The sequence below is a fragment of the Sminthopsis crassicaudata genome, chromosome 2, assembly GCF_048593235.1.
Source record: "Sminthopsis crassicaudata isolate SCR6 chromosome 2, ASM4859323v1, whole genome shotgun sequence".
In the NCBI taxonomy this organism is placed as follows: domain Eukaryota; kingdom Metazoa; phylum Chordata; class Mammalia; order Dasyuromorphia; family Dasyuridae; genus Sminthopsis; species Sminthopsis crassicaudata.
The window spans coordinates 6,378,545-6,389,455 of record NC_133618.1 but is presented as its reverse complement, the minus strand read 5'-3'; the positions used below and the strand labels follow the sequence as shown (position 1 = coordinate 6,389,455).

Below are 10,911 nucleotides of genomic sequence, written 5' to 3'. Positions count from 1 at the left end.
CATTTTTAACAAGCATAACATAGTTACCTGACCTCACTCTCTACATCCCAATGGAAGGTGAGCTTCTTGACAGGATGAACTGGTCCCTTTTTGTATTTGTGCCAGGCCAGGCAGACACTTGGGGATGAGTAAATGTCTGCAGGATGTATGAACGATCCTCAACTTCATTTCTCAGGTTCTCGACTTCCTCGAATCTGAAATGAGGATTGGAAAGCCCTGGATGGCTGTTATTGAGGGGAGTTCTTGGAGTCTCAAGAGATTTGTAAAGCTTCCAACTGGATGTAAACACCCGCTACTGTTACTTGTTTTGTTGCTCAAATTCATCTTGTGTTAACTTTGTATCAGATTACGTTGAGATCTTTGACTATGATACACACATGGCCCCATTCCCCTGCCCCAATTAAAGGCAGAGTTAGACCCCACACTAATGCATGTACTATTGTTTCTGTGACTTTGTGGGCAAATGACATAATCTCTCAACTCTTGGCACATAGTAGGCACTTAATAAAAGTCTGTTGACTCGGTACCCAAATTGTCGATCAGTTTCCCATTGACGATTCCCTATGCTCAGTGGTGTGGTGGTAAATATTTAATCACCAGCTCATAAAAAAGCAAATGACACAATTTTAAATTTAATCTGGATCTGGATCGTTAACATTTTCTCCACCAGCAGACAGGTGGCAAAACACTCAAGCAAGCCTTTATTTGTAGCTTCAGTCTGAGCTGGTCCATTCCAGCTGGCTCCAGCAGAATTCTCGTATAGAATGAAATAATCACAAGTCCAAACCCACCGCCCCAAAGGGTTGTTATAAAGCTCAAAGGGAAATGAAAAAGTCTGTGAACTGAAGGGAGAAAGGGAAGATGGAGGACTCCTTCTGGCCAGTAGCTGTAATGTGGCTGGGCAGACAGAGGAAGATGTGGGGACCATGTATTTTGTAGAGTCAGGAGGGAAGCAGGAGACCCTCCGTTCTTAGGCTCAGGACTAAGGAGGAATTTGGTGGGGGTGAGGGGTAGGGGAGAATTCTCCCTGTTTTAAGGCCAGGAAAGATCTATTGCCTCCATAAACTCCAATTTCACTTTAAGAGCCTCTGCCCCTAGAGACAAGGCTCAGTGTCTCAATGCATCCACCCCAGAAGTGTTCCCATTCCTGCTCCCATCTCAGCCTGTTGAATCAAGTCCGATTTCAGGGGGCAGCTCCATGCAACAAAACCGGACTCCCTCCTCTCGGATTTTCTCCCCCCATCTCAAGCCGACTCCGTCAGAATACATGCTTTGTGATAGGGTTTGTTTGATTTATTGCATTTGTGTACTCAGCACCCAGCTCAGCTCTTCATTTAGAGTAGGTTCCCAGAGAATCGGAGGACTGGCCAAGCCAGAATTGATGAACGTGAGCAAAGTGCTCAGCTGATGAAATCCCCTCATGGGCTCGGGGAAGGCACAATCTATTCACCATGTTGTAAGGAAATGGCTTTTGGTGGGCTGCTGAGTCAGAACTGGCAGGACACTTGGAAAGAGTTTCCCAGTACTTCAGCTTGCCTTTCTGATTGGTTTTGAGCGGGCAGGCAAGAGATGCCATGAGCCTCCGGGTGGGAGAAGAGCCTTGGGCCCTGCCCCTCACTGCCATGTAGCTGGAGAGCGCGTGACTTGGCTCTTGCTTCTTTCTGACTCATGCCTAGTTTTTGCTGTTCTCAGGTGCAGGAGAATCAAATTAGACTTTGGCTTTGGGGGTTCACGAGTGGACCATCAGTGGAGACCATGCTGGATTGGGGGGGACTGCCAGTGTGGAGAGAACCAAGGTCCTGAGTAACCAATTGACACTGTCTAGAAGGAAGGTCAAAGGTGACCAAGAGGGAGCAAAAGGAACGGATCTAGAAGTGACCACGTAGAAACTGAGCTACGTCAGAGGCGACTGTCTACAAGGTCCGAAGCATGGTACAGGAGGGAAGGAAAGGGATGTGCTTGTCTTAGTAAATAGCTCTTTGTAAAAATGAATCGATGTTCATTGGCTAAATGAAACGAAGCCTCTCTGGTAATTGATAATGGTGACCAGAATGGGGGCGGAGCTATTAAATAGTGCAGAGAAAACCCATCCCACCTCCTTGGGAGCACCCAGTATAACTGTGAGGGAGTGATAGAGCCTCCCTCAGGAACCCCATTCATCTGAATTGGGAGAAGGACTTTCAGAATTTAGAAAAGCCTCTTGACTGATTGTGCGGACAATTTGCTTGAGAGATTGCTGGAACTCTGTTTTCCCAGAAATCAGCTGGAGTCAGGATCACTAAATGTCTTTATTCTTGATCTTTTACGGTCAAGGTCAGGGGGTTAGGCCTAGCAACCTCACACACACCTTCCTCCCTCAAACGCCTGGAGAGACTGAGTCAGCGTCTGCGTCTCAATTCCTCTTCCTCCTCCTCCTCCCACACACGTCACTCCTCCCTTTTTGTCCCACCAATCAAGTCAGCACAGAACAGCTGGGGAGGGTCAACCTTCAGACAAGTTAATAGGGAACTGTCCAATTGGCAATTAGTCTCACGTGCATTGCTCAGTTCTAGCCCTTTACAGGAGATGGTGCTTTATATTAAAATAACTGAACCAGACTTAGAGTCCCCTGGCAAAGAATCTCAGAGCCAGATGTATCCTTAAAAAGTCTGGTTCAAGCAAATGTGACCAAGAATCGCCCCATGAGATCCTTGACCAGGAACCAACCTCTTTTTGAAGACTTCCGGTGCTGGAGAGCTCACCACCTTTCAAGGGAATCTATTTCCCACTGAGGGAGCTCTGATGCTTAGGAAGTTTTTCTTGACTAGTTGCTCTTGAGTCATTTTAGTTGTGTCAAACTCTACGATGCCCTTTGGAGTTTTCTTGGCAGAGGTGCCGGAGTGGTTGCTGTTTCCCTCTCTAGTTCATTTTTACAGATGAGGAGGCTGAGACACAATTAAGTGATTTGCTTAGGGTGACTGGGACTGGATTTGAACTCAAGTCCTCCTGACTCATGGCTTGCTGCTGTATCTATTACCTCACCCCACTTCCTGTAGTCCACCTTGCTGCTTTCTAAGGAGACACATCACCGGTGCTCTCCCCTGGAAATTCTTTGCCTTCTCAGAAATATCCTTAAAATTAACTGGGTTCTGACCAGGACAGAGTTCGGCAGCATCAGAACCGTGTCATTCATGGGAGAGATTTGCTTTATGTCCTTCCTGTAACCTCAGAGCAGATTTGGTTTTCTGGCTGCCATGTCGCACAGCTGACTCCTATGGAGCTTGGGGTCCATCCCCAGCCATCCAGATCATTTAGGTGGGGACCAAAGTCGAGCCATTTGCCACTCTTCACCATTTCTCCGTGTTTTACATGGTGAGCCAGGCCCTGAGAAGCTCAAATATTCAGTAAACATTTGCTCTACAAAGGGCAGTGACATCTGGTGGTCAAGGCACAGGATCTGAAATCTTAGGTTCTGGCTCAGGCGCTTGGGGCTGTTGCTTCTCGGGGACTCTCATCTCTAAATAGCTTGCTACAGTTTATGTGGAATCCTCTCCCCTTCTAGTTCCAGAACCACAAATCATGATTTTGCCATTGTTCTTGGATAGACTGTGTCGATATATTCTCCTATGGCCCTATTTACCATCCATTAACTTTCTGCACAAAACGCCTCCCTGGCTGCCATTTCTGCACAAAATGCCCCTCCCTGGCTGCCATTTCTGCACAAAATGCCCTCTCTGGTTACCATTTCTGCACAAAATGCCCCTCCCTGGCTGCCATTTCTGCACAAAATGCCCTCTCTGGTTACCATTTCTGCACAAAATGCCCCTCCCTGGCTGCCATTTCTGCACAAAATGCCCCTCCCTGGCTGCCATTTCTGCACAAAATGCCCCTCCCTGGCTGCCATTTCTGCACAAAATGCCCCTCCCTGGCTGCCATTTCTGCACAAAATGCCCTCTCTGGTTACCATTTCTGCACAAAATGCCCCTCCCTGGCTGCCATTTCTGCACAAAATGCCTCCCTGGCTGCCATTTCTGCACAAAATGCCCCATCCCTGGCTGCCATTTCTGCACAAAATGCCCTCCCTGGCTGCCATTTCTGCACAAAATGCCCCTCCCTGGCTGCCATTTCTGCACAAAATGTCCCTCCCTGGCTGCCATTTCTGCACAAAATGCCCCTCCTTGGCTGCCATTTCTGCACAAAATGCCCTCTCTGGCCACCATTTCTGTACAAATGCCCCTCCCTGGTTAACATTTCACTGTGTGTTGTTTCCTCCATTAGAAAATGAACTTGATCAGGATAGGGAATTTCTTTAGTTTTATAATTCTTTCCCTGAAACACACACACACACATGAAATAATAATTGTGAAGTTTAGTATACACACACACACACACACACACACACACACACACACACACACATTAGTAAATGTTCGAGTAGTTTTGACTTTCAGGGACCTCAGTTTCCTCTTCTCTAAAATGGGGGCCTTCAATGAGCTCTAAGATATTCCCAAAGTGAAGCTGACCCTGGTGCTGACCTTTAAGAAAAGAAGCAGGATCCGGGGATCTCAGGATATGTACCAAATTTTATTTCATTTTACACTCAAAACTTCTGTACAAAAGGAGCAAGGGCAGGCCAGGACGGGCGACAGTTTCTGAAAAGAGCAAATGAGCACCCCGGGCCAGATTTTGGGGAGGAGGGGTAAGGGAGGAGGGGCAGGGGAGGAGGGGCAGTCCTGTTTAGACACAACTGGCACACGAGTGGGTCTGATTCCTAAAGAGAAAGCTCCCATCTCCATCAGTGTCAAATCGCTCACAAATCCAGAGCAGTCTAGTCCAAGCCGTTTTCCAAAAGGAAGTCATCAGTGGACCGCTGAGACTACTCTCTCCACCGCCTAAGGAGTGGGCCAGCGGTCCTCCCTTAAACATGGCTCTATTTTTTTCTGGGCAAGGGCAGGGGAGGGGAGGAGGATGGAACTATTTCTCTTCCAACTCTAAGACTTTGCCAGCTGCAGATTCCTCTCACCTTGAGGTCGTGGGCAAAGTTGGCGGTGGTGGGTGAGGGCGGGGATGGAAAGCTGTATCAGTGGGAATCTAAAAGTTCTGGCCCGGAACACTGAAATCCTGGTTCTGAATCTCTCATTTCTCTGGAGCCCACGTGGGGCTGGGAAAGATGGGTCTGAATTCAGAATACTCATTTCGAATCTGTTCCTTACCCCCTTCATGAGACCTTCAGCCATTTCCCTTCTCTGAGACTCCTCTGGGAAAGGAGGCGATGGAAAAGGTGCTCCCCCCAGCATCTTTATGTCTCTTCCAGTACTTGGTCCTACGGTGGCTGATGGGGGACACGGCGTTCTCCGTATCTCCCCCACAAGCATGAGTTTGTCTGGTCCCCTGGCCGTCCGAGGCCCCGCGGTGGATTCAAGCAGCTCCTACCCATCAGGCCCCAGAGGAGGGCTACACTGGCCATCACTCACGTCCACGCCCTTCAAGGACCACAGATGTTGTTTTCATGTATCCTAATAGTCCGGAGGTCAGGGGTCACACCCTTGTTTTCCAGAATTAATTGTGTTATGACTGTCCCGGCTAACGGAAGGGCCCGGGCCCTCCTAAGCGCCTTGGGCTCGCTCGGACAGCTGCTGTTTTCTGACCCAGGATGCAGACCCAGGTTCCCCCTTGTGGTCTGACAGTGGAGTTTGGCAAACGTTCTCGAGCTGGTTCCGATCGATTTTATCGTCGAGGACTTTGGCGAAGGCACAGAAGGTAACGGAGGCAGAAGACGCTGACTTCCTTGGAACCTCGTTTCCTCACCTGTGGAAGGGGTGGGACTGGTCTGGATGGACTCTGAGAGCTCTCGTCCTCGGGCACACGGTCCCGGCCCGTCTCCTTGCAATCTGTGGGACTCTGGGCAAGACCCACCCATCGTTTGTGTGTGAAGTGGGCCTGCGTTTGGGGCGCAGGGCTGAGGGCTGCTGCAGCCCAGCTCTACAGTCAGCAGAGTTTTGATGTCTTGGGGGGGCAGGGGCAGGGGCAGCAAAGTGATGCGAATGAAAGAACCAGGGTCTCAAGCTATCTTGACAGTTTGGATGATGGGCCCAAGTAATTAAAGTGAAATTTCATGGGGCAGATTTCACGTCTTCCCCTCAGGTTAAAAAACAAACAAAAACTTCATAGGTACGGGACGGGGGGGGGGGGGGGGGGGGGGGATCCACGGACGGAAGCTCACTCTGGCCCAGCATGAAGGCGAGCCGGCTCGGACTCAGAGCTGAGGTGGCCGGCAGGGCCTGAACGTCAGAGGCCCAGCCCCAGGCCTCCGCTGGCCTCTTGCTCCATTTTAGATTATCTGGATTGGCTCTGGGAAGGACACCAGGGTGGATCCCAGATCCAGTTAGACTTCGGAGTCATAGGGATCTCGCCTTCTGTGGAGGGGAATTCCCAGGAAGCCTAACCATGAGATCCCCTTTGTAGAGCTGTCCAGGACCTTGGACTTGGCCGAATCCATTTTCCTTATTTTGTGGACTTGCCCAGAGTCACACAAGCCACGGGAACTTTTCCATGGGAGAATCCGGTCAGGACCACAAAACGAGCCACACCGGGGATCTGTTCCAGCAGAAGGGCCCCTCCTGGGCTCTCCCCACCCCTTCCTATCACACCAATAATCAAAGGTTATTTAAATGCAATAAATAATCTGAGCTCCCATTGCCGGGGCTTGAAGGCTTGCTAAACACTTGACAAACAAGATCTCCTCTGCTCTGCCCCAGGACTGGGGAGGCAGGCGCTGTTATTATCCCCATTTTACAGATGAGGAAAATGAGTCTGGAAGAGTAAGGGGCTTCCCAGGCTACCGTGAATGTGAGGTGGGAGTCGAAGCAAGGCTTCCCGACTTGGAGTCTGGCTCCCCATCTGCCCCAGAACGCAGCCCCTCATTTCGCTCTTTCAAGTCTCCCGAGCTGGGGAGCAGCGGGCTGGGACTGGACTGGAGCCAGGAGGTGGGCTCTAGCTCTGCCCCAGAATGATCTGGGCAGCTCCCGCTCCCCTTCTTTGTGCCTCAGTTTCCTCACAGTAAAAGGGAGAAAGTTCAGCAAAACAGCACCTCCCACAGGACCCTCTTGGGCCATCTTCCTGGATGATGCTCATGGGGCCCTGCAGGACCCTCCATCCTCCGGGAAAGCTTTGCCAGGCCGGCCCTTGAGGCAGGGAGGAGGACGCAGACGCTGGGGGAGGCTTCTGGGGAGAGACCGAGAGTCAGAAGCGTTTCCTGATCATGACGCTCTGATTAAAGCCGAAGAATCGGCCATGATCCAGAACCTAAACCTGGGTGACTGGAGGATGAAGAGCCCGTCCGGCTCCTCAGAATCGGGCAGAAGAAACCGGGGCCCTCCCAATGCACAGAGCCCCGGGAGGAGCTGGCCTGGAGGGGTCTGGGCAGACGGAGCTCAAGGTCCAGAGGGCTCAGCTCCGGCTTCTGAGGGAGGGGGAAGGGCAGAGGGCTCAGCAGGGGGGGAGGGCAGAGGGTTCCCTCTTCCCTTGAGCTCTGGGATGCTGCTTGAGAGAGAGAAGGAAACCCGTCCTGCGAGTGATGGAGAGCGCCAAGGAGAGGCTGCTCCAGGCCGGAGGCCGTCGCACACGTGGGGGGCCTTCGAAGGAGCATGATGCTCCCCAGCTCTGCGGCCTCCGCACCCCACTTCTTATTACTTTTATTTAATTTCTAAAAGTGTTTAGAGTAAATTTAGTTCCCCTCTCTGGAGAAGACGGCCTCGCTTTCAGCCCAGCTGAGACGGAACGAGGCTGGCTGAGCCTCTCGAACTCGGTTCTCCCCCAGGGCCGGGGTGCGGGAGGAAGGGCTGCCCCAGACTGGGAGGGAGCCCGACAGCCGAGGGGCCGGTGAAGGGAGCTCCTGAGCCCCCGCACAAAGCCTCACTTCTCCCGGCTGGGAGGGGGGAAGGGGGCTTGTCTGCCTGAAGGTCAAGGGGAGGCTGCGGAGGAAATTTATGTCTCGCTCCGGGCTGCGAGAAACAGTCAGGTGAGGGCCCGAGAGCCATACATCTCGGTGACAGGGAGGAAATGGTTATGTAAATACACAAGTATTAACATAAATCTGTATTAAATTATGTAAACATATACATCTTCTGAGGTCAGGGCCCGGGATCCTCGGGCGCGGGGCCTACTGGAGCATGGCTCGGATCTGCTTGGAGGTCGACTCGTCGTTCAGGTGCTTCGTGGTGAACCTGCGGGAAGCAGCGGGCAGGAGTCAGCTCCCGGGCCGGCCCGGCGGGTACCGGCTCTCGGCACTGCCGGGCGGGGCTCCGCGGGCCCGGCCCCAGCCCTGCCACTGTCCAGATGAGGAGACTGAGGACCAGGACGGTCAGCTTGTGCAGCACACACAAGGAGTGGGGTCCCCGCCGCTCTGACTCCTCGCAGTTCCCCAACGTCCTCCTCTGCACCAAAGCTTCAACTACGCAAACCTTTCTCCAGATACACGGAGATCTGCGCCTGCCTCTCTGCCCCGTGCACTCACGGCTCCTTCTGCCCACCCCGGCCCCTCATCCCAGGCCCTTGGGCTTGGGACCCCCCAGGAGCAGGCAGTCCTCGGCTGGAGCACCGGACAGCCCCAGAGGGCGCCTTTGCTGTGCATGGAGGCTAAAGGCCTTGTCCAAAGGTGGGGCGTGCCCCTCCACAGCTGACTCTGCTGCCCCTCAGACACTTATTTAGACAAAGGGTGTGGTTTCTGGGCCAGCCGGGCACTTGTTGCACTTGAAATCGGAGCACGACTTCCTTCTCTGTGCCTCAGTTTCTTTGTTTGTAAAATGAGAAAAGCATAATGTTCTAAAGCTTAGAAAGCACTTTTCTCAAATGCGAAACAAAACAGGGTGAAATGAGTAGAAAACAAGGAAAGCCCTTTGCTCACCCCCGCCTTGTGAGACAGGACACAGAATCGCCGCTGAATGCCGGGGCCTTTGGGAAGCGCCTCTTGCCTTCCGGGCCCTGGGGCGGGTGTGGGGGCATACACCTGACACTTTCTCTCAGGGGGCTCATAGTGTAACATGGGGACGACCGGCTGGGTCCTAAGAGGACCAGAAATGAGGACGAGACCCGGACTCCGGAGTCGGGAGACCCCCCCCCCCGCACAGCGGGAGGTCCCTGGCCCTGTCGGGACACATTCGTCCTTGGTTAAATGGTGAAGGCCTTGAGACCACAGCGCTCCCATAAGTTCCGAATAACTGTCCAGACCAACCTTCGCTGACCTTTTTTTGACAGGGACATTAAGGCAAGAATTCCTTGGACGGGAAACTCCCATCGAGTTACTTAAGAAGCCGGGTCGGTTTCCCGTGGGCGCTCTCTCCGCCAGGGCAGGAGCTCCCCGCCCCCCCCCCCCATGGGCGAGGGCGTCCCCCCAGCGGCAAAGGAAGACCCTCCTGCCCCATGACATGTTGCCTGTGACACGGCCTGACTCCCAGGGGGAGAAAGGGAACAGCTGGGGCTGGACACAGACCTTCGACTGCAAGTGCTAGATTCTAGTTAGAGAACCCAGGGGAGGAAGCCTCTAGTCTAGAACCCTCTTGTGACCCCCCCAAGGGCTATCACCCTCCCTGGCCCCCCTTTTCCTGCTTCTGCCTCCCCTTCCCTCTCCCTTGCTTCCTAACCCCTTATGCTTCGGCTTTTGACCTGCGGTCCCCCAGAGGGACAGCCTCTCCTGGCTCCGTCCCCCCCCCCCCTTCGGCCTGGCCCAGGCCCCGGTTGATCCCCTCTCAGCCATCCAGAACAAGTTCGGGCTGATGTCCCAGGGACGGACCGGCTCCCGCGCTTCTGGGCCCAGGTCCAGCCGTATTTCGAACAATCCAGCGCTCCGGCCCATGGGCTCTAGCACCCGGGCCTCCCTGCCTCCCTCCTCTCCTCCGCAGCCATTGCTGCCTGGACCCCGCCCCCTGGCATGGTGGGCCCTCCTCCGGCCCCGCCTCTCAAAGCCCGGCTCTGGCCGGGTCTCCCCCTCCTCGAAGAGCCGGGGGTCTCCAGGTCCCCCCAGAACCGCCCAGGATGTCCGAGTCCTTCAAAGCTCCCGTGCCTGCCCCTCCCCCTCCCAGGCTCCGTGCACTTTGGGAGACCGTCTCACAAGACCTGCGCCCGTCCGGGCCTTTCCTCCCAAATGGGCCTCCCTGCATCCTCGCGTCTCCTTGGGAGAACCCTCTGGCTCCTCCTCCCTTAGCCCTGAGCTCCCAGACTCTGGGCCCGCTTCCTGCGGCTCAGAATCCCTGCACACAGTAGGTGCTTAACCCCGGCTCAGGGGCGGATCTGAGCCGCCCATCCCCCTCCTCTATTTCTGGCCGGTCTCAGGCCCAGACCAGGCTCCTCCCTCGGCCGGCTCCGTTCCCCTGGAGCGGCGCCTGCCCCTCTGGGCCCCGCCCGGCCCTGTCCAGGACCTCCCGCGGGCTCTGCCCCCTGTCCGGGCTCACCGGAGGGCGTTCAGGAGGCCTTCCACGCTGTCGGGGGGCTGCTCCTTCAGCACCTTGATGCAGCCTTTCATCTGGGGGAGAAACGCAGTCAGGCCCCCGCGGGCTCTCGGACAGACAGGGGGGAGGGGGGGGCCGGACGCGCCTCCCCCCCCCCCCCCGCACGCCCCCACTTTATGTCCCGGAAGGTGAGGGGCCCGGGCTCCGCCGGGCTGAACCCCCCTCCCCCTCCCCTCTCCTGGGGCAGCTATGGCCGCCCGGTGCCTGCATCCCACCACGATGTACCCCCACGCCACACTCCGGCTCACGCCCCCCACCGCGCCGCCCCCTCTCCCTCCGGGGTCAGGCTGGGGAGTGGGGGAGGGGCGGGGGGCAGGAGAGCCGCCATCTGGGCCAGATTTCCCAACGAGACCCCCCTGGACCTTTACCGGATTCTACAGGGTTTACTCCCCGGCAATCCCATGACTGGGGAGCCACCTGGTGGCCA

General features: G+C 54.8%; 1 protein-coding gene across 10 annotated transcripts in view; it reads right to left on the bottom strand.

Moving 5' to 3' along the window:
* Positions 1–4,542: 4,542 nt before the first annotated feature.
* The window catches only part of CYRIA (CYFIP related Rac1 interactor A), a 51,781-nt gene continuing 45,412 nt past the window's right edge, over positions 4,543–10,911 (bottom strand). For 9 of the 10 annotated variants that reach the window (XM_074285406.1, XM_074285409.1, XM_074285407.1 and 6 more), the window contains 2 exons: positions 10,428–10,498; positions 8,045–8,204 (listed from right to left, as the gene is read on the bottom strand). In XM_074285406.1, the coding sequence (XP_074141507.1) occupies positions 8,141–8,204; positions 10,428–10,498 (135 nt within the window). In that variant the 3' untranslated portion in view covers positions 8,045–8,140. Of the gene's footprint in view, positions 7,204–8,044; positions 8,205–10,427; positions 10,499–10,911 lie in introns of those variants that run through there. The other variant, XM_074285414.1, reaches the window with a different exon arrangement.